The following is a 26580-nucleotide window of genomic DNA, read 5'->3' as shown; positions in this document are numbered from 1 at the left end:
CCTAATTCACCATCTCTCTTGCCAACCTTCAAGGGAGAAAGAAGAAAAAGATAAAAGCATGCCTAGCGCTTTGATCGATACCCCAGTCCCTCGGCATTATTATCTACCCTGAGCTCTCAGCCGGTGAAGAAAGGGGAAAGAACTCAGCACTATTAAATTCTTCTCGGCATCCCCTCGCAAAGATCGGCCTGCCCGGCTGGGCGCCTGCTGGGATGGCCAAGCATACCGAGCGCTCGGCATCCCTCACCGCGCAGCACTGCCTAGCTCTCAGCATTTACGTGTTTCTCAGCATAGCAGCCTGCTCTGCCGAAGGATAAACACTCAACTATGCTCTCGGCATTCTCAAAGTGAATTTTCGGCCAACTTGACAATCCAATACTACCAGCACTCCCTTTTGGCTTCGGTATTCTCAATTAAAAATAAAAAACAAGGAAAAAGTGGAGGTGAGCATTGTCGGCTATGGGATGTTCTTCGGCAAGATGATGTGACAACCTCATAAGGACAAAAATCTAAAGCTATTGTTTAATACTACCTCCATTTTTTTTATGTGCAACTTTTGTCATTTTAGTCCGTTCACTATTATGTGCAACTTTCTTTTTTCATTCTACTTTGGGTAAACAAAAACCCTAAAAATTACAAATTTGCCCTTACTTAAAAATTCAGATTTTCTTAATGTTACCCTTTTTTATTTAAACACAATAACTTTTTTGTCTAATCTAAAATAATTAACCTAATTTTACCCACCCATTTACTCATCTCTCTACCCACCAACCACCACCCATTCACCCTCTTCATCTTTGCTCTTCATCTCTTTCACCTTCACGCTCATCCTCTTCATCTCTTTCACCCTCACGCTTCATCTCTTTCACCTCCCCTATTTTTCTCTCTCCTCATAACATCCATGGACACCCCTCTAGATTGGGATCTACTCGCCGTTGTCAGAAGCTGCTGCTCCACCACCACCACGGCAGATCTAGAACCTTCTCCATCTATTCCGCTGCCTCCTCCGTCGTCGTCGTCTTCGCAATTTACCCTTCCTCCTAAACTACCTCAACAGCAACAACAACAACAACCGCCTAAGAAAACAACAACCTCCTCGGCTTATTTGGCGTCTCCGGTATCTTCGCCTTCTTCAGTCATCACTAGAAGATCTTTTGGAATTATTGAACAACAACAACATCAACAACAAACGCAGCTTCGAGGATTAATTAAGCTTTCTCATGTCATTTTTGGAACTTCTTCTCCTTCTATTGCTGGAAATAATGCTTCGCAAACTCCGAGAACTAAGAAAAGGTTGGTTTTGTTTGGATTAATTTTTCATATGAATTTGTAGATTGGTGTCAATTTTAATGGGTTTTGTTTTGATTTTTGTAATACAGGAATAATCTGATGAAGAAGGTGTGTCATGTTCCAGCAGAAGGTCTTTCCTCTAATAGAGGTAGGTTTGAGGGGTGGGGTGGTCTGGGTTGGAGGTGGTTAGGGGTGATGGTGGAGGGGTATGTTAGATTTTTGGGTTTTTTGGTTAGGGAGGGGGCTGCCGGAAAAAGGAGGGAAAGACGTGAGGGTGGTGGTGGTTTCGTGGGGGTGGTAGTGGTGGTGGAGAAGTCGGCGGTGGTGGTGGCTAGGTATGGTGGTGGCAGTGGGTGGTTTGATTAATTAACCAAACATTCTCTCTCCACCTTAATTACATACTCCTATAATATATTAATCACCATTATACTATCTTAATCTTGCCCTTCAATATTTTGCCTCGTGAACCGCAACTTGCCCCAAATTTGCACATAAAAAAACGGAGGTAGTAAAAGGAAAAGAGGAGCAGCTTGGCATAAGGCAAGTAAAGGATTACATATGAAGACCAAAGGAAAATGTTGCCCACGTGAATTCAAGGTAAATGGGCTTAATGTTCCCTTAGGCCCAAATATAGTCCAAGTGGCTATTCATGCTTAGCTACAAGCTAATACTTCATTGTATTTGATCAATACGCAGTATCCCTTAACTCACGGTGTCAGGCTTAGCAAAAATTCAAAACAAGTCATGCTCTCGGCTAAGACCTTGTTTAATTCACCTGATTTAAGTTGCTCTGATCTGATCTGAACTTATATTTTCTGATTTGATCTGATCTGAACTTATATTTTCTGATCTGATCTGATCTAAACTCATTTTTTCTGATCTGATGTGATCTGATCTGAACTTATATTTTCTGATCTTATCTGATCTGAACTTATTTTTTCTTATCTGAACTTATTTTTTCTGATCTGATCTGATTTGAACTTATTTTTTCTGATTTGAACTTATTTTAATTATTTCAATATTCAACTTTTAATGTTAATCAATATTAATGTTTAATTATTATTGTTATGATTACTATTACTATTACTATTACTATTACTATTACTATTACTATTACTATTACTATTACTATTACTATTACTATTACTATTACTATTACTATTATTATTATTACTATTATTATTACTATTATTATAAAACCTGCAAAATCAATTGATTTACAAGAAATTAGTGGGGAGTCGAGATACAATCTGGGCCCCCACCCCTCTAGCTATAGCGAACCCGATCTTGTTGAAGATGTGAGCAGTCGCACGAGCACCAATATCCTGAGTCCTAGCGAACACCTGAACCCGCTTCAGCAACGCAACAACATCCTTCTCTAATTCCCCCAATGAAGAAAAGGAGAAAGGAAGGAAACCATAGCCAATAGCCTTGCAACGCGCCCCATACTTGTCTCGCTTCCGCTGAGCCGCAACCGACATAACACGACCTGTAACAAAGTCAACCCAGATTGTGTCAAAGGAGAAGACCCCGTCAAGTCAACACATACAATCTAGGCCTCTATCCCAAGAATAAAGCCACACATCTGCTGGTCGCAGAGCCCCATCCTTTCCTTCAATCAACCCAACGTTAACCTCCTTTCTCGCATGAATCCCAGAGCGGAAACAAATATCTACAAGGTTATCACGAACAACGTTGTGCCGATGTTTAATATCCACCATCCCAGCACAAGACACTGCATGATCCCCAAAAATATCCCCATCAAAAACCCTTGAGCAAGTAGAGCAAGGTGTCGAAACGGGGAACAAGGGAACACCTAACCGGTAGCAAAGAACACAACGGTAAGTCGTACCATTCATAGTCTGACCCAAACCTGATATTGGGACCGCTCGCAATCCAGGCTGAATTATGATCCCCCTCCTGGGACTTCCATAAAGCAACTTGACGCAGAGATAAGGAGAAAGTGGATTCCACAGATGCAGTGACCTTCGTGAAATATATATCTGCCAATTTCTTCATGAGTTTGGGGGCAGCGATCTCACTAGGGTTACGCAAAAGGTCAGTCTCCACAGTCCTATTAAAAAGACTAAGAGTGCCATCGAAGGCCAGTCCTGGACCAACAATACCAGAATTGCGAAGAAGCAAAGCCTGAAGACCAGAAGACTGCAAACGGGACGCAAGGAAAGCATAGTGTCGAACATCACTCGCTGAATAGACACCCAATCCTCCGTAAGAAAAAGGTAAGGTGGCAAGTCGCCATTGCCAATCACCAAAACCTGGCCCCGAAGCAGTTACAATGCGCTCCAAAGAACCTCGAAGGGCCACGTCAAAAGAAATCTGGGCTGCTTCAAAAAGACGAGGAGGACAAGTGCGCATTGAAAAGTAGAGTTTTGAAAGCCCAGTACACGCACGAAGTAGTAACAACTCACATTAGGGATCCTCAAGCTTAGCAACATCATCTATTAGCACAATGGTCTTCGACACTCTCTACAAAACAAGCTCACCACAAAAAGAGGCATCCGCACTGATAGGACCACCAAGCAACTTAACACCATGAACAGGACGAGCAATATCTGGAGGAAAGACACCGGCCAGACGGCTACGTGGGTCCTTCGTGGGCCAGAAAATTTCCGTTTTCTCAACGTTACCATAGAGGCCGAGACGAGGTCCCTCCACCAAAATCAACTCCATAACCTTCCCTACCACCAAGGTGTCACCGTTAATAGTACCATCATCCAAATACCATGCCTACAAACATAAGTCGAAAGAATCCCTAATTCGACAAACCAACGGATGGAGCACCAAAGCAAAAAGCAAAGGCCAAGAGGATCACCCTGCTGCACACCTTGACATGACAGTAAGGTATGCTCCCCATAAAACAGCTTGGCTGGAGAAGAGTAACAGAATTCAACCCAACGCGAGAGAGCAGGACAACGGAGACGAACCTCACGCAATAAAGCCGTACGATCAACCAAATTAAAGGCATTCTGGAAATCCACCAGCAACGTAGAAAGGCCAACATAACCACCACGAGCCTCAGCCAAACGATTAACAGCATGAAGAATAGCCTCACCACCTGTTGGGACCCCAACACCAAACTGAAAACCTCCTAAATAGTTTCCCAAATGCGGACCAACTAAAGCTGCCCCAACCTTTTAAACTAGGCGCCGCCAAACAGTACCCACAGCAATAGGCCGAATACCACCACCGGGCTTAACAAGAGGCGTGAGAGGAGCACTAGCAATATACTCCCCCAACTCAGCAGGACATTTCCCTACGAGAAAGAGATTAACCACCTGCGTAATAGAGCCCACCAACTCATTAGAAATAGCAACTGCAGCACCACTCAAGCAATCCAGAAGGTGCTGAGCACGCAAGTCGTCTCTACCACATGACGTAGCATGTGGAAAACCCTTAATCTGATTCAAAACAACAGTAGATGTAGCAATAAGGGGTTGTTCAACGGGGATATCCGGTAAGATAGGAGCCGGAAAGGAAGGGTGCTTAGCTTGTAAATCAGCAAGAGTAGCATCATTGTAAGGAGCAAGACCAGAAGACGAAAGAACCCTAACCGCAGCAGTGTAATGTCCGTCACAAATCTTTCTCTTACATTGCTTAATATTTCGCTCAGACAAATCATGCTCATCATCAGCTTCCAACAAAGGAGGAGACACATCTACCAACGTATCCCGCACAAGATGCAACGAACCACCAGGCTCACACCAAGAACGAATAGCAGCGGTGATACTCTCTTCATGCCGCTGCCGCCTGACTCCCGAAGAAAACTCATGACTACTCCTCGGGGTAAAGGTTTTAAGAACACAAAGAGGCAACACAAGAAGTTGAACCCAACAAGAGACGCCATCAGGCTTGCAAATCACCTTATCAAGCGCTCCTTTGAGAACCCGAGAAAAACCCAAGCGACACTTAGGAGGAATAGATTTCACCGAACGGAACCGCTTAGATAGCAAACTATCCAGGAAAGCAACATCGAACGCCAAAAGAGGCTGACGAGGCGCACTAGAAACAAGATCAGATACCTCTGAAGAAAGACCCTGTGGTTTAGGAAAACCATAAAGAACAAACCGAACAACACCATCCCCCGAATCAGGAGGGTCCACAATATCATCCGAACCACGACCATGTCGACACTTCGTACGAAAAGTATGAGTCTTGAAACACTCCCCACAAAGCCAAATGCCCATACGCCAAAAAGTTGACTCCGCCTCTAAGAAAACAACCAAATCAGAAGCAAGAGAGCTTTGGGTCATATCCCGCGCATCCGCACAACAATGGCGGTCACGGAGATGAGCGATCAAAGAAGTTTTAGTGAGCCCATTACCCCTGCCATCTTGACACCCATTAAGACCCACAAACGGGCAATGAAAGAGAACACTACAAGGCATAACATCCACCACAACTTGCCACAAGAGAACCACAATACAACACAACGCAAACTGCACCAAAAACGTTCCCAAAACTACACCCTAGAAGCACTAGAAACCGCCTAGCAACTGCAGCCAAGAAGAACATACAAGAACGCAACTGAAACAGCCCTGAAACTACCCCAAAACCACCTGAAAACAGCCATCAGAAGTTGCCCAAAAATCACTGCAACTGATCAACCAAAAATCAGACCATAAACAAAGCCAAAAAGCCCAGAAAACATACGTCGCGAACCACCTTAATGCTGCCTGAAAAACGGCCCTAATTGCAGCTTATACCGCCGGAAAAGGGAAGCCCTCGCCGGACCTATAAACCCCTGGTTATTGATCGCGGAACCAGCCTGAAACTGAACGAGGAACGAGCCTAAATTTCGTCCAGAAATTGCCCTCAAATTGCCCTGAAACTGGCCAAACTTCGACGGAAATACGACAGTTAAATGACGCGACCCTGTGCCGGAGATGCTACCGGAATAATGACGGGAAGCCACCTGAAAATTGCAGTTTAAAAAACCCTCACCAATGAAGCCCGAAACAGCCTGAATTTCGCCAAAAACTGCACCAAACGAACCGTGGAAACTGCCGGAGAAAAGCCTGACCTGAAGGCGCCGACACCGAGCACCGCCGCCTGACCTTTAAGGACTTGAAGCCACCAGAAAAACTGTCGAAAACCAACCCTACGCCCAACCCTAAACGCCCTAATGAGAGCTTTATTTATTTATTTATTTATTATTATTATTATACAAACTTTTTAAAGAAACCTATAAGTATTAAAATTACTCGATAGTATAAGGTAATAGAATTGAGATATTTGTTAATTTTATTATTTACAATATCCCACTTAATAAACGAATTTTTTTTATAAGAAAGAATTAAAATGGGGATCCTAAAAAAACTAAATTACAGATTAAATTTATCATAGCTTTTTTCTATATAGAAAAAAGAGATTTGACTTATTTTCAAATACCTTAATTCTGAAATAATAATATGGATTTATAATGTATCGGATTTGATTTTATCGTTTGTTCGAACTAGAAACACTTTCTATGTTATTTTGTACTAATTTTAATTAAAGTAATGCGTAGCTATTATTATTGAAAACCTTATACGTATACTCCCTTCGATTTAAAATACCTTCTCCATTTCTACATGTGGGGAGTTTTAGGAAAAATTTGGTAAACGTAATAATATATGGAGCTTGTGGGGTAAGTGGAAGAATAAAAAATGTATAAAGCAAACGTATTTGACAGAATAGGAGGAAAGAAAATATGAAATTTTAAAATTATATTTATGGGAAACGTTAGGCTTGTTATCAAAAATATGAAATTAAAAAACAATGAAAATATACATAATATGTTGTACGAAGATATTAATTTTTTTTGTATAGGAAATGTTAGGCTCGTTTATTATTGCTTTTTTTTCTAGGAAAAAAAAGTAATATTTTGTAAGAAGATATTCAAATATTTTTGTTAAAACTACCTGATCAAGTATTATTGTTTTGATCTGAAGAGGGTGTTTATCGAAAAAAGCAAAGTATTATGTTTTTCCTCTGTCCCTTATTAATAATCCTTTTTGGCTAAATTTTAGTCCCAAAATGTTCATCCCATTTGTTATTTCCCTCCGTCTACTTTTTTTCATATCCAATGTAAATTTATCTTTCCAATGTACTTTACTACTTATTTTTGCTTATTACTTCCCGTGAAAATTTCCCATAAGAGGCTATCAATAAGGGATGGAGGGAGTATGTTGTTATAGGAATTGACAATATTATTTTTATTCAATAATATATTGTTTTAGGAAATGACAATATAACTCTATCAGTCTATCCTAGGAAGTAATATTGTCCTAAAAGCTGTCAACCATGCAATATTTTCTATTCTTTAATTTTTCACTTTTCCAGCTTTTGACCGTTGCTTTCCTTTTTCCTATTTCAATTGTCTCTCTCTTTTTCTCTCTACTCACACTTTCTCTCTCCTCTCTGTTTTGTGTGTTCACTTCACACTCTTCACCATTGCTGGTACTTCATTTTTCTGCTTTATTTGTTTTTTCATAATTTTAAATTAGTGTGAATCAATATTACAATTTGGGTGTTTTTTATTTTTTTTATTTTTTTTTTTTTTTTTGGGAATTTGCTACATCAATTTTAGCTTCTCTCGATCATAATTATTACAATATCTGAACTGGGTATCTGCTGATTAATGTAACTCAAATTTTTCTTTTGTTTAATTTATTTATTTTTAATTACTTTTTCAGCAATCTAAACTGGGTTTTCTCGGTACTTAAAACCCTGTACTGTATTTTTACTGTCTGTCAATTCTAGAAATCTGAACTGGGTTTTCTTTAATTATCTCATTTATATAATTAATCTAATCTGATAACCGACAATTAATGACACATTGACTTTATCCTAGGAAATGAATACCGACATGTATTTGCATGGTGCATGGTTGGCTGCTTTCTCTTTATATATCAAGTAATGTTTTATTTCTGAAAAAGTAAAGACCTAATCTGCATGGTTGACTGACAAAAACATTAATTGGGAGTATTGGTAGTTTGGTAATACAGTTTTTTTTGTATATATATAATCCTTCGTATTGTAATATTTCTCACCTACAACACATCAATCTCTCCCAAATTTTGTCCTTCTGTTGCTCATTTTAGTAGCTTCCTCGTATACAATCTCGTCGACAGGTAAATACCTTAACTCTTTGTTGTTTTTTTTATTATATTTTCATGATTTCGTCTACAATCATCACTTCATCGGGTAATTTACGAGTTACGGAGTATATTATTGTTTCAATTCAATTTTTTATCTAAGGAGTATTTATTTAATTTTCAATTATTTTTTTGTGTAGTCAAATTAGTACTCTGACTAATTTTAACACTCGAAAACAAATTGATGATTGTATAGTAGGTGATAAGATGATATTGAGGTAATAGATTGCTGACTTAGGAATATAAGTTTTTTCCTTCGATATATCATTTTTAAAAAAAATTATCTATCGATTGTCAACCTGTTATTTAACTTTTACAATACTTGTGATTTGTGAATTGTGATGCATTGGTAATAACTAAAATTAAGTCACTGTTAAACATATGAAAGTGAGGCATATTCATTCAATAATTACTTTCTGGGTTTAATTGTTTAGATTTGGGTCATGTACTATGCTGGTGGTTATGGGGGTGGGGCTGGTGGCGGTGAAGGGGGTGCTCATGGAGGATATATGCATTGATCGATATCATTTGAGCCAATTTCATCAAGCTTTTGCTTAAATTATGGCTTTTATTTTAATATTTCTCCGACTATTCTCATTTGCAATAAGGTTGGTCATAGCAATGAAATTCGCAAGAACTAAAATAGATATGTATTGTTTTTATATGATTGTGTATGCAACAGTCACGGTGCAATGCTTGCAACATGTTGCATAAAATTGTAATATACTCTTATAGCTTCTGCAATTAATGAACTTTCATTTTTTGTATTATTCAATCACAATTAAAAAGCCTCCATAGTACGTAAAATGTTTAGCATGGATGATAAAATTCATTAACCACTAGTTTCTTGTTTTTGTTCATATTATAATTCTAATATACCAGTACTTATTTTATTGATTTTTGTTTTAGACATATATTTATGTTAAAAAATGATTGGCCCCCAATAGAAAATTGTTCAAGATCCGCCACTGTTGTGAACCATAATTGATTGACCAGAATTTTTTGATAACATAAATTAAATTATAGTTACTTATATATTTCATGCATGAAACTAATAATTTCAAAGTGCTCTTGATCATAGTGTAATGGCTGGTAGGGTAGCATGGTCTGATGATAGTACATAAACTTTTTTGGACATATGCTTGGAGATGAAAGCAGGTGGAGTATCAAAGGTTAATTGGGATAGAATAGTGAGTACTTTGAACGTAAAAAGTGGGAGGAATTTCAATATTAAACAAGCAAGAAATCATTGGGATGATTTAAGGAAAAAGTTCAAAATTTGGAATGAAATGGAACTCAATTGGACTAGTCTTACATTTGATCCTATTACTGGTTGTCCTCTAGTTGAACAAGATGATAGGTGGAATATATTTGTCAAGGTATGACATTTTGTTTATCCATTTTCTTGCATTATGACCTCTACAATGCTAGTTTATTTTTAAATTTATTTAATCGAAATCTTGTGCATTTATGCAGAAACATAAAGGTATACCAGCGAGATTCCTAAGGAGGCAATTACCTCATCTAGAGAAGCTACGAGCACTTTTTTCAAGATCTTTTCCTACTAGCAAATGAAGTTTTTCTCCAGGATTAGGTGGGGAACAAATTGGTAAAGAAAATGAGGAAAGGTCTGGGGACAGTGATGAAAATATAGTAGTTATGGAAATGAGTAGGGGAATAAATAATTCGGGTGATGAACAGAGCATTTCACCTCCTAAAAGTACCTCATTGGGGAAACGTAAGAGTGATGGGTGTACTAGTAAACTTAAAAAAAACAAGAGTAGTAACTTTGACTCTTGTATAGAGTTGTTGAAAATGTCTATTGAAACTAATTGTAAGCAAGGGAGTGGTAATAAGTATAAAGATGTCTCAGAAGCTCTATACAATATTGAGGCTATTGTTCACCAAGGGGAAGGATTTATTTACCAATGTATGAATTTTCTTCATCTTGGCGATAATGCAGATTTCTTCTTAGGTCTCTGAAGTGATGATCAGAAGATCATGTATTTGAAGAAGGCATTTTAAGATCCATCATTGGGTGGTCCTTAATTAGGTTCTTTGGGGTGATGAGTATTCGGAGTTAACTTTGTCTTATGTTTTCCTATGACTTGTTTTGCAGTTTCATATGATCTTTGTTAGTTATTTGATGTTGTTCTAGTTTTAATTAAGGTTCCACATATGAAGCTACTATTTTTTCTGACCTTTAGGTTTAAGTAGCTTCATATGATGCTATTGCTTTTCAGGTGAAGCTTTAGCCTTTATTTTAAAAGTCATTGTTGATTTTATTTTAGAAACTGAATAATGTTGGTATTTTGTTGATTTATGTTGTAGAATGGATAATACACTTCCACTGTGCTTGACAATTATAGCATTGGAAGAGCTAAAAAGACTTCTTACACCAATTGAGAGATTGCATTTAAGGTTAGGTGGAGAATCTGGTAGCGAATACATAAACAGACTACTACATGCCCATCCTGATTTATGCAAAGAACAATTGAGATTAGATAGAAACATATTTGTGGATCTTGTTACTTGCATGAAAAATAAAAATTTATTATCGGATGGTTGTTACATATATGTGGCTGAGCAATTAGGAATATTTTTATATATCATGGCTATTTCGGGGTTTTTTTATGTGTCCTGCGGGAGAGTTATAACACCGAGACTGACCTCCAGCTGTCTGTACCTGCAAAACAATGGAGACTCCCAAGGGTGGGAGTTCCGCCTCCGACGATCAAGTTAGAACGTGTTTGAGGAGTATAGTGCGGAAAGTAATAACCCCTCCTGAGTCAGGAGGGTTCTGCAATGAGGATTGCTCAGTTAACAACCCCTCCTAGGTCAAGAGGGTTTGGCAATGAAGATTGCTTGGTTTTTGAGAGTATTGAATGTGTATTCAATGTATGTTCTCTATATTGTGTATTGTGTTTTTTTTATCTTGTATCCTTATAAATGAGGATGGCTCCTCTATTTATAGAGAAGATGATCAATCCCTTTATATGGTTTGGTGACACGTGTCAGCAAGCTAGCGGGACACATGTCGCGTTGACAGTGGTCCGCTTGTTAGGGGTATTTTACCCCCAAACATTAGCCCCTCGGAAGGAGTAGTCTTTTTTTTTAAGAGGGATTGCTCCTTTCGAATACGAGACCGCTTGAGCCTCTTCAGTCGACATCTGTCTAGTTCAATTGGAGAGAGATTTGATTGACTTGGAAAATTTGATACCTTGAGTGGTATGACATTCTCCGAGTTCATCAAATCATAATAATGATTGCCACTAAACTAGACGGATGTCGACGATTATAGCTTTTAGCCCCACTATGCTGATAGCCCCAGCCTAGGCGGACTATCGACCATCAAGTGGAGGTTTGCATGCAATATTATATGGCCGTTGGCCTATATTTGATCATTTAAGCCAGGGGGCGCTTGTTTGATCATTTGACTGCATAACCGTATGGGATGCTTCAAAGCAACGCTGGTTATGGTATGACCAAGATTTCAAATCCCTTCAGTACTGCTTTGCAGTGACAGCCGGCTTATATCTTGGTTACAATGGATCATTTAAACGTGAGTTATCTTTAACCTTAGCCGGTTTAAAGCCGTTTATGACCGCTAGAACAATGTACCACCCGGAAGGGAGCAGTTCTCTTCGGCGTATTCACCCACATGGGCGTCGCCGGATGCCATTTTTAGACATTTGCCGCTTGTGTTTTTGCACAGGGCTTTTTTTTATATATGAAGGAAGATCATCCGGCCATTGGCCTTCGCTTAATCATACGAGCGCATAACCGTAGGAGATGCTTTTAGCAACGCTGGTTATGGCATGACTCCGGCAATTAGCCTCAATAGGATCATCCGGTCATTGGCCTTCGCTTGATCGCTAGAACAATGTACTACCCGGAAAGGGAGATGTTCTCTTCGATGAATTCACCCGTATGGGCGTCGTCGGATGCCTGCTAGGGCAGACAGATTGTTTTATTTTAATAAGATCATCTGGCCTTTGGCCTTCACTTGATCATTCCGGCCATTGGCCTTCGCTTGATCGCTAGAACAATGTACCACTCGGAAGGGAGATGTTCTCTTCGACGAATTCACCCATATGGGCGTCGACGGACGCCTGCTAGGGCAGACGGTTTGTTTTAAATTTTGTCGCCTGCACATTGCACAGGCGGTGGTTCTACTTATGTTTTCGAAAACCCAAGTAAAATGCGGTATTGAAAACTAAGTAAGGATGTACACAATACTCATACTGAGTTTGTTAGAATGGTACCTTCCGGTGGAGGATGCCAACACGCTGAACGACATTGAAATGCCTCCTACTAGCTCATGATGCCAAGCTCTTCAAATGGTGACAGGCGGCCATGAGACATGCCGCTTGAATTAGTTTTGAATTTAAGTGCCAAGGGCGCTGTCAACCCATGTACATGTAGTAAGGCTCCAAGCAACATACACTCGGAAAAGAACAAGAATTTGTTGAGGTACCCAGGCATTCTTTTGGAGCTCTACTTGATGACACCCCAGACGGCTGATTCAAGTGGCTAGGCTTCAATACATATATATTTAATCGGTTTTATTGAGGTATGATCATGCCGCTGTAGTGTGCGACCACAGGCGGTTGGAATGGTGAGACTCAGGCGTCCTTCATCCATCCTTTCCTTGGTTCGGCTTGGTGAATACTTGTGTGGCCAACCTATACAAGAGGCAACACTTATACAAGAGGCAGGGCTTCACAGGAAGCAATGCATACAGAAGGCAGGGCTTCTTAGGAGGCCATGCATACAGAAGGCGAGGCTTCACAGAGGGAAATGCATACAGAAGGCGGAGCTTCACAGGAGGCAATGCATACAGAAGGCAGAGCTTCACAGGAGGCAATGCATACAGAAGGCGAGGCTTCACAGGAGGCAATGCTTCAAACCCTACAAACGAAGAAAAGCTTCCAGCCCCACACTTCTCATGAGGTTGTATTGACCTTTGTACATACAACCGGCCTCTTTTTTTTTTTTTTTTTTTTAATAATCATAATAATGATGAACACTTGTTACAATCACACTTCGCACCACAACCAGTTTCAATGGTGTACTAAAAGTATCACCCAACCGGACAACTAATGGCTTAAACCACATACATACAGGAGCCTTAGCAACGATGTACCCACAACCGGCATCAATGGCGTAATGCATACTTGCACCATACATCTGGCGATCTCAAGGCTCATCTTGCATATATACAGCCGGTCCATTTTTTTTTTTTTTTTAATGATTTGAAAAACTATTATTTTAATCAAATCATTACACCAATCATAATAATGATTTGATAAATCATTATTATAACAATAATTATTTTAATAACAATAATGCTTCAGCATGCTTGTTGGGATTTGCATGTAATAACGAGACTCTGCTCATGCATATACAGCCGTATAATTGCCGCTTGTTCCCATTTGAACGCAAGCTCATGGCCTAGCTTGCATTCATACAGCCGGTTCAAGTATACACAGCCGGTCTAAGTATTGGGGTAATAAAGGTGCCGGCTGTGCAGCTGATCATGGGCATTCTCAATGCCGCATGCCCTTATTGCAAATAGCATCTAGCAACTTGTTCACCCACAGCCGGTGTCAATTAAGGCTTAACTATGGCTCACTCAAAGTGCTTGACCGGCTGCTTTAATCATGAGGCTGGCTGCTCAATGTGGCTTAATAGCCGGTAAAAAACCGAGATGCTCATGCTGCTTATCCCCCTTGTGACAACCGCAAGCAATTGCAGCTACTGCACACACAAACGGCTTGTTGCCGGCTGACCTTACTGATGAGGAAATCAACGCATGTCGCCTGCCAGCCTAATAGCAAGGACCAAGGAGCTAGCTGGCGCTAGGCTTTCTAGGAGCATCATATTGCTCAAGCACTCACAACCGGCCTCCTAGCTCAAAAATAGCCGGCTGCATAGCATAGCGGCAGCTCTAGCACGCCTAGCATGGTTAGAGGACGCCGGTTGAGGGGTTTAAGCATCGAGAATCTACAGCCGGTGTAGCTTGAGAGAATGCACTCGCCTTTTGGACGTGTTGGGGATGTTTAAATGCTGCTAGTATGTGAGGCAATACAATCCGCTTGTATGGTTAGTGAACAAACCATTACATAGCAAGCAGCCACAACCTATACAACCGGCTAAGGTATTTCCGGCTGTATGTATCGACTCGAGCCTCTTGTTCTTACAAAAGAGCTCTTGGGCGCCTAAGGATACCAAGCAGCCCTCCTCCTTACACAGCCGGGTTCAAATGCTCACGCTTGATGCCCATTTGACTGATACACAACCGACCTTCTACGCAAGTGCACACAGCCGGGCATGGTGCCTTATGTTGGCTGACTTCTTTCGCATGGTGCATGTTTGCCGCCTGACCCCTTGGCTATTAAGAACTTCAAAAACCCATACTAATGCCCGACACACAACCGTTTGTAAGATTAAAGCTGCTATGGTGAGTTTAATATTGCCGGTTGTAGCATTGGACAGTGTTATTTTAGATGAACTACTACAAGAGGGGGGGTGAATGGTAGTAGGTTCCAATCGCGAAACTTATGCGGAAATTAAAAACAAAACGTAAAGGAACTTAAAGCACAAAGCAAGTTTTACGAGGAAACCATCCAGTGCCTAACTGGAAGTAAAACCTCGGCCCTATTGGGACTTATAAACAAATTCCACTATAATAGGCAACTCTCCTAGTACAACCTATTACACAGACCTTTGCTTTGCAAGTTCCGCCACGGACACTTGACTCTATGATAGGACACTTCCTACCAGACCTAAGACACTTCTCAGGACCCTTTTTCTCCCTTTACCCAGGAAACTTCCTAGGTGACCCAAGACACTTCTCAGGTTCCTTTCACTCACTGTGCACTCACAGCTACCACTCGAATTTTACCAGATTTCAAACTCATACACAAGCGTGAATTTAAGAGAATTCACAATCTCACCCCAAAATACAAAACACTCAAAACCCTTTTTCCCATTACAAGATCTCATCGAATATCCCTAAATACATATCTATGAATAAAGAGATAAAACTAATATGTTGAACACTCAAGATCTGTCTGGAACTCACTAGACGTACTGTAACCAAAAACCTGATAGGAACTTTGACCAGGAGGACTGACTTAGCTTCGTGGTGAAGGATAAAACCATTAAGCACGACCACTACACTTCGTCAGCCTCAACTTTGAATGAATGCATATGAGCATATTTATAGTACACTCGAATTATTCATTTCATCTTGAAAAAGATAGATTTTCTGAAAAGATAAGTTTAAAAGATATTTTCTAAAAATCAGTTTTCCGAAAATATATCTTTTTGTTAAGAATAAAAACTGTCAATAATAATAAGATAAACTTAGCATAAAATCAGATTTTATTCAAAACTTATCTTTTTGTTTAAAATACTTTTTAAACAATCTTATCTTTTTCCAAAAGGGATTTATTAGAAGATAAATATCTTTATTCAGTAAAACCAAATCCCTAAAAGATATGCACGTATAAGGTAAATATATATATCATTAAAACCGACTTTTAACGACGTTCATACTTAAGTTCCTATTAGGTTCCTGAACTCTGACAGTCTCTGAGTTCCTGACAAGTCAGTTACTCTAATTTCATTGACTGTTTGGAATTCACCTTGGTTCTATATAGACTTGTTCCAGACCGACTTTTATGTCCAACATACTTACATGAATCCTAGAGCAATATACTTCTATTTCTCTGTCTTCATGTTGCTTCTCTGAAACTCTTGTTCTGGAATCCTGTAGTCTTGATATATTCTGGATCTTAGGGTTTTCCCCAGCATTACACCGAAACCAGGTCGTTACAACCCGTTTTGAAGTTCCTGTTAAGAAACTTCTGGAAGTTCCATTTCTGGAACTCTTCTTCTAAATTTACTTGTATCCTCATGGATCCTCTAAAGTTCCTCTGTTTCAATTCCTACTTCAGCCCTCAACGCTTACTGAACCTGCAAACATCACAACACTAGAAAATCCTTATTAAATGGAAGTTTGCTCAATTCTTAACATCATCATCAAAACCTCATAAGGATCAACAAGTTGTCCCTTTTTGATGATGACGAACTGAGCAAACTTCTGAGAATAACAAAGTAAAACAGAAGGTTAGTTTTTTATTTATAAAAACAATAAAGAAAACTAAACTAAATTAAAAGACTCCTACACATACATAACCTATATATGTATAGGATACTTACCTTATGAAGCTAACATATGTAAACACATGTTTACATAGTTACCTTCATGGTCCCTTAGCCATCATCATGCTTATCAACCATAACACTTATCGTTGTTCTTGTTCCTCTATTGCTTATCCTATATTGCTCAAGTTCCTTACATATATACCTGTCATTACTCAGGTTCCTTGTATCCTGTTCCAAGCATAATTTGCTTTTTCTATGCACAACTTAACATACACGTTAGATAGATAATCATCATTAGTTTATAATCATCAAAACCTAATTGCTCAACAATTTCCCCCTTTTTGATGATGACAAACTATTGATGCTCATCACATATTAAAGGATAATCGTTGTACATTTATTCCCCCTTAGTTTTTCAAGGAAATAACATTTAAACAAGTTAAGAACATACACAAGAACTTAATAGTTAGGAACTTAGCAATACACATCATTTATCAATATATAAATACTTTCAACAATCATGATGTAATAACTTTAGACTTAATTACTGCATACCATAAGCATCATACATATTCTTCCCCCTTTTGTCATTATCAAAAAGGGTATTGTTCCACACGTTTGTTTTTCGTAAATTATATGCACTTAAAGTCATATGTCACACCTACCACCATATAATAAGTAAGTATATACTAGTTAAACACTTGTTGTTCCTAAAAGCCTCAAGGTACTCACTTTTCAAACACGGATACCATTTCCACACTAACTTCCAACTCACAATCCAAAGGCCCAACTTCAAAACCCTTAATTGAACTTGACAAATAAGAAGTTAAAATTCAAGTAAAGATCAGAGCTAAAAAGTTAGAAATGGATTGCATGAATAGACCAATTAAAGCGCAAGCTTAAAGGATATATAAAGAAGCATATGGAACAAAATAAGTAGAGGGAACGTGAAGTGGAATTTGTGCTCTTCGTTTAAACCTTTTGAGATGAGAACCGCCACATTGTACTTTATCTCAAACTCTTGAATCTCCTATTGAACACAACACATATTCATCTTGCCAATTGATAACCAAGTTCCCTTACCTTAACCACCAACTTCTTTGAGGAACATTCTCCATACTGGAACTTAAATAGATTTCAGTTTCATCATAATCAAGTTCCTTCGTCGTTTATTATTGTTCCTTCACTAGCTCACCAAGTATACGAGTACACGACATCAACATAGTCAACATTCTTCATATATAGATACCCAGGAAATTAAATATTTGATCACCCTTTTTCCTTTTCTTTCTCTTTTTTTTTTATTTTTTAAAGGGTGTCATTATACAAATTTTGCATGCTTTCCTGGAATAACACATTTTAAATCAATGAAGATATTACTCACTCATACACTTGAGTTCCACAACCAGATCTGAACCATTTTGATTTCTTGGTTCCTACCTTATTCCCCCTGAGTCCCTTACCATTCTTCTTCCTTTATCTTCAACTTCCTCCTCAACATATAATCACCATTTTTTATGTTTCATCAAATCATTAAAAATCATAAAAAGATGATCAACAAACTTAGAGCACATGGGAATTAAGAATAAGAAGTAAAAGTGTGTGAACGGAAAGAGGAAATTGAATTGGGTGAATAAGAATCTTCAATTTTCTAAATATAAGACAATTAGAGTATATGCAACACAGACACACAACTTAGAGTTGTAGAATAATGTTGCGATCGAAGATATATGGTGTGGATGCTTGAAAGTTGACTAAAAGATAGGTTAGTTCCCTCTGAAATTTAAACAAGTGAGTTACAAACGGTCTGGGAACTTACCTGTCTTGTTCCACCAAAGTTTCTTCCATTGTTCCTTTGGCAACTTAGGAACTTCGTGTTTGACAGCACCCATAGTTCTATTAAGAGACCTCTAATACTATTAGGCAAGTGAGTATGTCTTTTACAACACAAGAACTAAGTGTGACACATAAACAATAAGCGCACATTCTTTACTTTATGTTTAACATGCATAGGAACCCCAACTTGACATAACTTAAGGGAAAAATACTTTATACTCATGTTATATTTCATCGAGTCTTGTTCCATTAAGCAATAAACAAGAATATGATAAGTCAAGACACAACCATAAGAGAATCAATTCACAAATTCACATATTGCATCCATACCAAAGATATATCAATCCAATTCATCTAATGCCGACATGTGAAAGGAACTTATATCTTATATAGTCTCATATCAATAAAGATGTAACTATTAATACATAGGTTGATATGATGGCTTACCTTGGAGTTCTTGAAGTGGTTATTCTGTTCCTTGATGATTTCGAATCTAATATGAACTTCCACTTCTAACACAAGTTCCATTGTCAGTGGTTAATGCTTAAAAATATATTTTCTTATCATAGATTAGCAAAAATCAATGCACAATGTCTCGTTAGTTGTACCAAAAATATAATTAATGTAAGTAAGTACAACTAATAACTCAATCCATCTTGAAAACAAAAATTGATAATTTTAAAGCTCAATTTTCAAGAAGGAACTTGGATAGCAATCTATCCTAGAGTATGTTCCACATAGACATCTATAACAAAATGTTATACAAAAGACATCCAAGACATCCATGTGGTACAACTCTAATCCCATATAAACAACAAGATAAAATAATGTTCAATTACCTTCAAGTCTAGCTACACGAGCAATAAGTTCCTTAAAAACAATACATACCTTTGTATTGGTTGTTTCCTTTAAGAACCAACCTAGCTTTGTTCCATTCACGTGCCTTACTCAACAAGCTTTTTCCAGAACACCCTTTTTGATCTCCGACCCTTTTTAGGTGTTCTAGAATAGGTTTAGAATGTAGTACACACCTTCTTCCTTTTAAGCTCATCGAGTTCCTGTTGCACATCTAATCTTCAAGCTACATCCTCAAATCCTTCAATGTCGTGAGGCTCGGCCTTGGTTACATATGCATATAAGACACTTTAGTTCCATAGTTTGTTGAGATATTGCTGGTCAGAACAAATATTATCTCAGCTCTGGAACTTCGTTGGAACTTGCTTTCTTATATTGAGTTCATTGAACTTTGCTGCATGAGTTGGAACTTAACATCTAAAAGTTCCTCAACATATGTAGCTATCCCTTGCTGTTATTCTTAGTGACATATTTCTTTACTAGGAACTCAGTTAGTTCTACAGTAACTTGTGAGTTCATCTTTATAACCTGTTTGATGGGAACAAACCTGTTAGTCTCAAAATATGTTCACTTATGGCACATTAAACATGATAGTGTCAACTCTATATGTTTTACTAGTCTAGGCGTTTATGGATAAATCGCCTTGGTACTTCTATCATCAAACATCCCTAAGTAGAACATAGGGTGTCTTGTTCATCAAAGATCTATTGCTTCAGTGTTGATGATGTAGCCAGAGACATTGAAAACTATTCTAAAGAACCTGAAAAGACCATTAGTATATAATTTTGTTCTCTTCTTGTCTTTCATGATTCAAAATTGGAAACTTGTTGACAATCCTGTGTTCCTGCAACAAACACTAAACATGACTGGAACTAGGTTCCATTGTTAGATCTATAATCTCATAAGTGATGAATACTTAGCCACATACCCTGTGATAGAAAAGACTTTCAATAAACAGTTCATCATCTCTTCTATTAAGAAAAGAAACCAAGTATTCATTTGCTTTCATTACTTATAAACAAGACATCTCTTTCAATTAGTCTCTACATATCACATGGTAAACATATCCATATCACTAAGATCCAATGGATTAGTGTTGCTTACCATCTACCTGATGTTGAAAGAGAATGTAACATGTGTTTCATTCTCATGCTTCTCGATCTTAACCTGTTTGGAACTTACATGTACATATACCTATTATCGAGTTCCTACTAGGTTTATCAAGCATGAAAAGATTAACATGTTCACAGTTTGAAGCATAGAGGTATCTCATCTTCAATAAAACCTAGAAATGTCAGGTTGTTGTTAGGAATCACCTTGAGATCCACAAATGATGTGTTCCCTTTTTGACTCCCTTCATATGTGACATTTCCACTCTTTATTGATGATGTCATTTTGAAGCCATAAAACAACTAGAGTTACAAGCAATTGAAAACCAGAATGTGCATTAAAAACTTGACAAGAAAAATATTCACAATGGGATAGGAACTTGACTTACTAACTTCCTGTTATGTAGAAATTTTACCTTTCGTGTTAGTATTATAAGTCAAAGTTCTTCCATTGCAGGTTTATAGCAAGAGATACCTTGATTTGGCTATCATCATCTCTTTTGGATCCTCGCTGTCGAGATAATGCAAGTTCCCTCCTATTATAAACCTTCAACTCTTCCATGTTCCTTTTGACATAAAGTTGGAACATGTCCTTCTGGTCCTTTAGACCGTTGTATCTTGGGTAGAGGAACGTGTTGATTTAATCTCAAATTCTTCAACACCTTGTCAAAGTCCCTCATATTATCATTCAAAAGATATAACCTGAAAGTTCACAACCCAAGAGATTCCTTTGTGCCTTTAAAATGTCAGTAGGTTAGTCAAAAGAGGTAGATAAAACCTAAAGCATAAAAGTGTTAAAACATAAAGTTCCTGTAAGAATACTCCCTTTTAGATGTCGTTCCATCAACAAAATGATGAATCTCCAACACGCAGTCAAAGATAATCATCTTAACTCATTATCCTTCATAAGAGTCTGCTACAGGAATTAATGCTTTGTTCCAAATAAGAACTTAACTGGAACTTGAACAAGAATCTTTACAGGAACGTATACGCTAACTCCTATAGCACCTTGATATAGAAGCTTTGTTATTCCTGTATCCCTAATTCGTTTTATCATTCCAAGTTCACCAAGTTCCAACCAATTTAAGCACTGAGCTCCTAATGGAACAAACTTTTACGCACCAATTTGTCTCAATGGACAAACCTACAAAACAATGATTAATAACTTGCACAAAGCTAGAAGAGAAGTTAGTTTGTCATGATATACATTATAAACATCCAAACAACTTCTCTTTTCATCCATTCACAAATAACCTTCATAAGATTAGGGAATTGAATTTCAATTGGAATTTGTGAAGGATTAATACATACCAAAAGAACATGACCAATATTTACAGAGAGATGTATAGGCAACTTACACACTTATTCATGTTGTCGATTCACCTACTACAAACCTCTTATAAAGGCTTTCTAGTGAGAGGAATTTGCACATAATTGCTTATATACAAACAACCAAAGTTCATCATTATTAATAAGTTGTCTCCACTCACTTAGCCTGCAAAATCAGTCATCTTTTGGCTTTGGTTACCCAATTTATATTGGGTACTTTCATGTTAGTAATAGACATTAATAATCCATAATTAAAACAACTACGGTTAAACCAACTATCTTTACTAACAATAAACATCATGTGTCTACATAATAAATATTCAGAAAAACACATACACATGATAAGGTCATTCTTTGGAAAATATTCAAAATATACGTTCATTACCTTGCCCAAAGAATTAAGTTTCCATACAGGGATAATCCAGGTTCCAAGAGACCAAATATGCATAATTCTACATAATACGTTCCTTGAACTATTTCCAGTAAACCGATTCTTTAAAAATAAATCAATTTGTAAATCTGACAAATACTTTTCACTCTATAAATCAAATTTGAGGTTACACAAAATTGATTTGCAAACTTTCAAAACAAAATCCAAAATTTAACTAGAAATACTACAAGGAACTTGTACACATAATGTCATGCATATAATCAAGACTTCAAAGACGAGACACTTACCTCAAAGATGTTCATCTTTGAATCACATCTGCTTCACAAGCAGACTTTGGTCTTCATGTGGTATTCGGAACGTTCTAGGGTTGAGTTCCATTCACTGCATTCCTTGTAGATATCCATCCTAGCCTGGAACTTGCTCCTCGGGGTTACCCGGTTTATCAAGAGCACCTGCTCTGATACCAATTGTTATTTTAGATGAACTACTACAAGAGGGGGGGGTGAATGGTAGTAGGTTCCAATCGCGAAACTTATGCGGAAATTAAAAACAAAACGTAAAGGAACTTAAAGCACAAAGCAAGTTTTACGAGGAAACCATCCAGTGCCTAACTGGAAGTAAAACCTCGGCCCTATTGGGACTTATAAACAAATTCCACTATAATAGGCAACTCTCCTAGTACAACCTATTACACAGACCTTTGCTTTGCAAGTTCCGCCACGGACACTTGACTCTATGATAGGACACTTCCTACCAGACCTAAGACACTTCTCAGGACCCTTTTTCTCCCTTTACCCAGGAAACTTCCTAGGTGACCCAAGACACTTCTCAGGTTCCTTTCACTCACTGTGCACTCACAGCTACCACTCGAATTTTACCAGATTTCAAACTCATACACAAGCGTGAATTTAAGAGAATTCACAATCTCACCCCAAAATACAAAACACTCAAAACCCTTTTTCCCATTACAAGATCTCATCGAATATCCCTAAATACATATCTATGAATAAAGAGATAAAACTAATATGTTGAACACTCAAGATCTGTCTGGAACTCACTAGACGTACTGTAACCAAAAACCTGATAGGAACTTTGACCAGGAGGACTGACTTAGCTTCGTGGTGAAGGATAAAACCATTAAGCACGACCACTACACTTCGTCAGCCTCAACTTTGAATGAATGCATATGAGCATATTTATAGTACACTCGAATTATTCATTTCATCTTGAAAAAGATAGATTTTCTGAAAAGATAAGTTTAAAAGATATTTTCTAAAAATCAGTTTTCCGAAAATATATCTTTTTGTTAAGAATAAAAACTGTCAATAATAATAAGATAAACTTAGCATAAAATCAGATTTTATTCAAAACTTATCTTTTTGTTTAAAATACTTTTTAAACAATCTTATCTTTTTCCAAAAGGGATTTATTAGAAGATAAATATCTTTATTCAGTAAAACCAAATCCCTAAAAGATATGCACGTATAAGGTAAATATATATATCATTAAAACCGACTTTTAACGACGTTCATACTTAAGTTCCTATTAGGTTCCTGAACTCTGACAGTCTCTGAGTTCCTGACAAGTCAGTTACTCTAATTTCATTGACTGTTTGGAATTCACCTTGGTTCTATATAGACTTGTTCCAGACCGACTTTTATGTCCAACATACTTACATGAATCCTAGAGCAATATACTTCTATTTCTCTGTCTTCATGTTGCTTCTCTGAAACTCTTGTTCTGGAATCCTGTAGTCTTGATATATTCTGGATCTTAGGGTTTTCCCCAGCATTACACCGAAACCAGGTCGTTACAACCCGTTTTGAAGTTCCTGTTAAGAAACTTCTGGAAGTTCCATTTCTGGAACTCTTCTTCTAAATTTACTTGTATCCTCATGGATCCTCTAAAGTTCCTCTGTTTCAATTCCTACTTCAGCCCTCAACGCTTACTGAACCTGCAAACATCACAACACTAGAAAATCCTTATTAAATGGAAGTTTGCTCAATTCTTAACATCATCATCAAAACCTCATAAGGATCAACAAGTTGTCCCTTTTTGATGATGACGAACTGAGCAAACTTCTGAGAATAACAAAGTAAAACAGAAGGTTAGTTTTTTATTTATAAAAACAATAAAGAAAACTAAACTAAATTAAAAGACTCCTACACATACATAACCTATATATGTATAGGATACTTACCTTATGAAGCTAACATATGTAAACACATGTTTACATAGTTACCTTCATGGTCCCTTAGCCATCATCATGCTTATCAACCATAACACTTATCGTTGTTCTTGTTCCTCTATTGCTTATCCTATATTGCTCAAGTTCCTTACATATATACCTGTCATTACTCAGGTTCCTTGTATCCTGTTCCAAGCATAATTTGCTTTTTCTATGCACAACTTAACATACACGTTAGATAGATAATCATCATTAGTTTATAATCATCAAAACCTAATTGCTCAACAGACAGAAGCATCACATGGTTCAAACATCCACAGCTATCCCTCTTCGCAAGTAAGGCAGCCGGGCTTGCTTGTTAGCTGTTGTGCCTTGTCGTAATCATACGGCTTAAATGGCACGACTCATGCATGCTAGATGACGCCTGGTCCTTTGCTATTAAGAGTTAAAAACCCACTCATAGCCGATATACACAGCCGGTTTGATGATGCCTAGCACCGGCTGTTTGCTTGGAGTTTTCTTATGCCGGCTGAACCTTGCGACATTCACAAAGAGCAGCTGTGGCTGCTGCACATACAACCAGCCAGCACCGCCTGACCCTTGACGCTTAGTTCACGCGGCTGCTGCCTCCAAATGTTCATATTTTTTTTTTAAACGCTTGCTAGCTCATACACGCACAACCGGTTTGATCATGTACAAAGGTCAGCAAGCTTTCCGGAGATGCGTCGTTTGGAGTTGGCCGGATGTTGGGTTTTGCTAGGAGCATCGCATTGCTAGCTCTCATTTTCATTCGGCCTTTCCCCACGCAACACATCCGGACAGCTCAAGCATCATCTCACGTTCACACAGCCGGTCTTAGCATTATACACACGGCTATATTGTTGCCGCTTGTGTTGCTGCCCCTCACATCTTGTGAGTTAGCTAATGGTATTAGGAGCATGCATTACACAACCGTTTTCATTTTGCTGGGCATACAGCCGGAGTTGCGACGATTGGAGTTTCCCTTTGTTGCCATAGTGAGTGAAATAGTGCCGGTTGTATGCCCTTCCAATCAAGGCCGCTTGCGTATGAGAGAGATGGCGAGTGTGCTGAGCATAGCTAGATTGTTTCGCCACCTAGTGGGTCACAGCCAGCCCTCCTCTTCAAGAAGTGCAGCCGGTTGAGAGCCGCCTAACCCATGCGTAGCTGTGCCGGATGCATAGGTAGAGCTGGCCAGATGCTGGGGTTGATAGGAGTATCGTATTGCTCAAACACTCACTGCCGGCTGACTCTTTGATTGTAATAGTATCCTCCGGCTGGGTTGATGCCGTTTGTTACAATCAATAAGATTGTTTGATTGTGCTGAGCATCGGCTTATTTCATGGCCTCTTGCACACACAACCGGATTGATCATGCCGGTTGTAAGGTGAGAGTTGTACAGCCGGATGCCTTGTGATATGCCGGTTGCGTCTTGTATTCACAAGGTTGCATCAGACACTTAGCAGCCCCTATAAGCAGTTATTTGACTTGGCACGGAGTCGTTTGCATGCATGGAAATGGGAGCTTGCTGGCTGCATACTCAAATCGAGCTCATTGCATCATACTGCCGCCTTCTCATGCATCATAATGCCGCTTGTATATGTTCGAAGCAACAAGCCACTCAGCTCTTGCTTTCGAGGTTCGACGCTTGGGTTCTCAAATGCTTATGTTAATTTTACCCTTGAAACATGCTTGGTTGAATGGGATATTGCCGGCTGTATGCTTTTGGGATAACAAACCATTCTTGCATTCACAGCGTGACATTAAATTGAAATGGAAATGGAGGCTGTATTTTGCTCACCAAAGTTGCATGCGTATGTCCATGCAGTTAGGCTGGATTTCCACTAAAAAGTTGCATGCATATTGTTTCGGGGTTTTCTGATGTCCTGCGGGAGAGTTACAATTCCGAGACTGAAACTGGACGCCTGTACCTGCAAAACAAACGGAGACTCCTTGTGGTGGGAGCTCCGCCTCCAACGATCAAGTTAGTACTTGTTTGAGGAGTAATTAATGCGGAAATTAAAGTGATTGGGTTTCTCTAGGTGAGAGTGTTTTTGCTTAATCCCCTTTAATGAGGATTAATTAAGTATTTATAGTCTTTGAGAAGCGTGCCAATCCTAGGTTTAGGTTAACCTTAAGCTGATTGGGCTTTCCTCGGAAGTTGGGCCTGGGTGGCCGGTTTCTCCATTAGGCATGGAGTATGCCACGTGTCATGACATAATAGGTCCAAGG

At 38.5% G+C, this 26580-nt stretch overlaps 1 protein-coding gene and 1 pseudogene across 1 annotated transcript; both read left to right on the top strand.

The window, feature by feature from the left end:
* Positions 1 to 901: 901 nt before the first annotated feature.
* LOC110692404 (probable WRKY transcription factor 27) lies at positions 902 to 2015 on the top strand. The gene is made up of 3 exons (XM_021869401.1): positions 902 to 1293; positions 1380 to 1438; positions 1987 to 2015. Exons 1-3 carry the CDS (start codon positions 902 to 904, stop codon positions 2013 to 2015), a joined length of 480 nt encoding a protein of 159 aa, XP_021725093.1.
* Positions 2016 to 9351: 7336 nt separating this feature from the next.
* Positions 9352 to 10687, top strand: LOC110692433 (annotated as a pseudogene).
* Positions 10688 to 26580: the final 15893 nt, after the last annotated feature.

Source organism: Chenopodium quinoa, unplaced genomic scaffold (genome assembly GCF_001683475.1).
Source record: "Chenopodium quinoa cultivar QQ74 unplaced genomic scaffold, ASM168347v1, whole genome shotgun sequence".
Classification (NCBI taxonomy): domain Eukaryota; kingdom Viridiplantae; phylum Streptophyta; class Magnoliopsida; order Caryophyllales; family Amaranthaceae; genus Chenopodium; species Chenopodium quinoa.
This window is presented reverse-complemented; position numbering and strand designations above follow the sequence as displayed.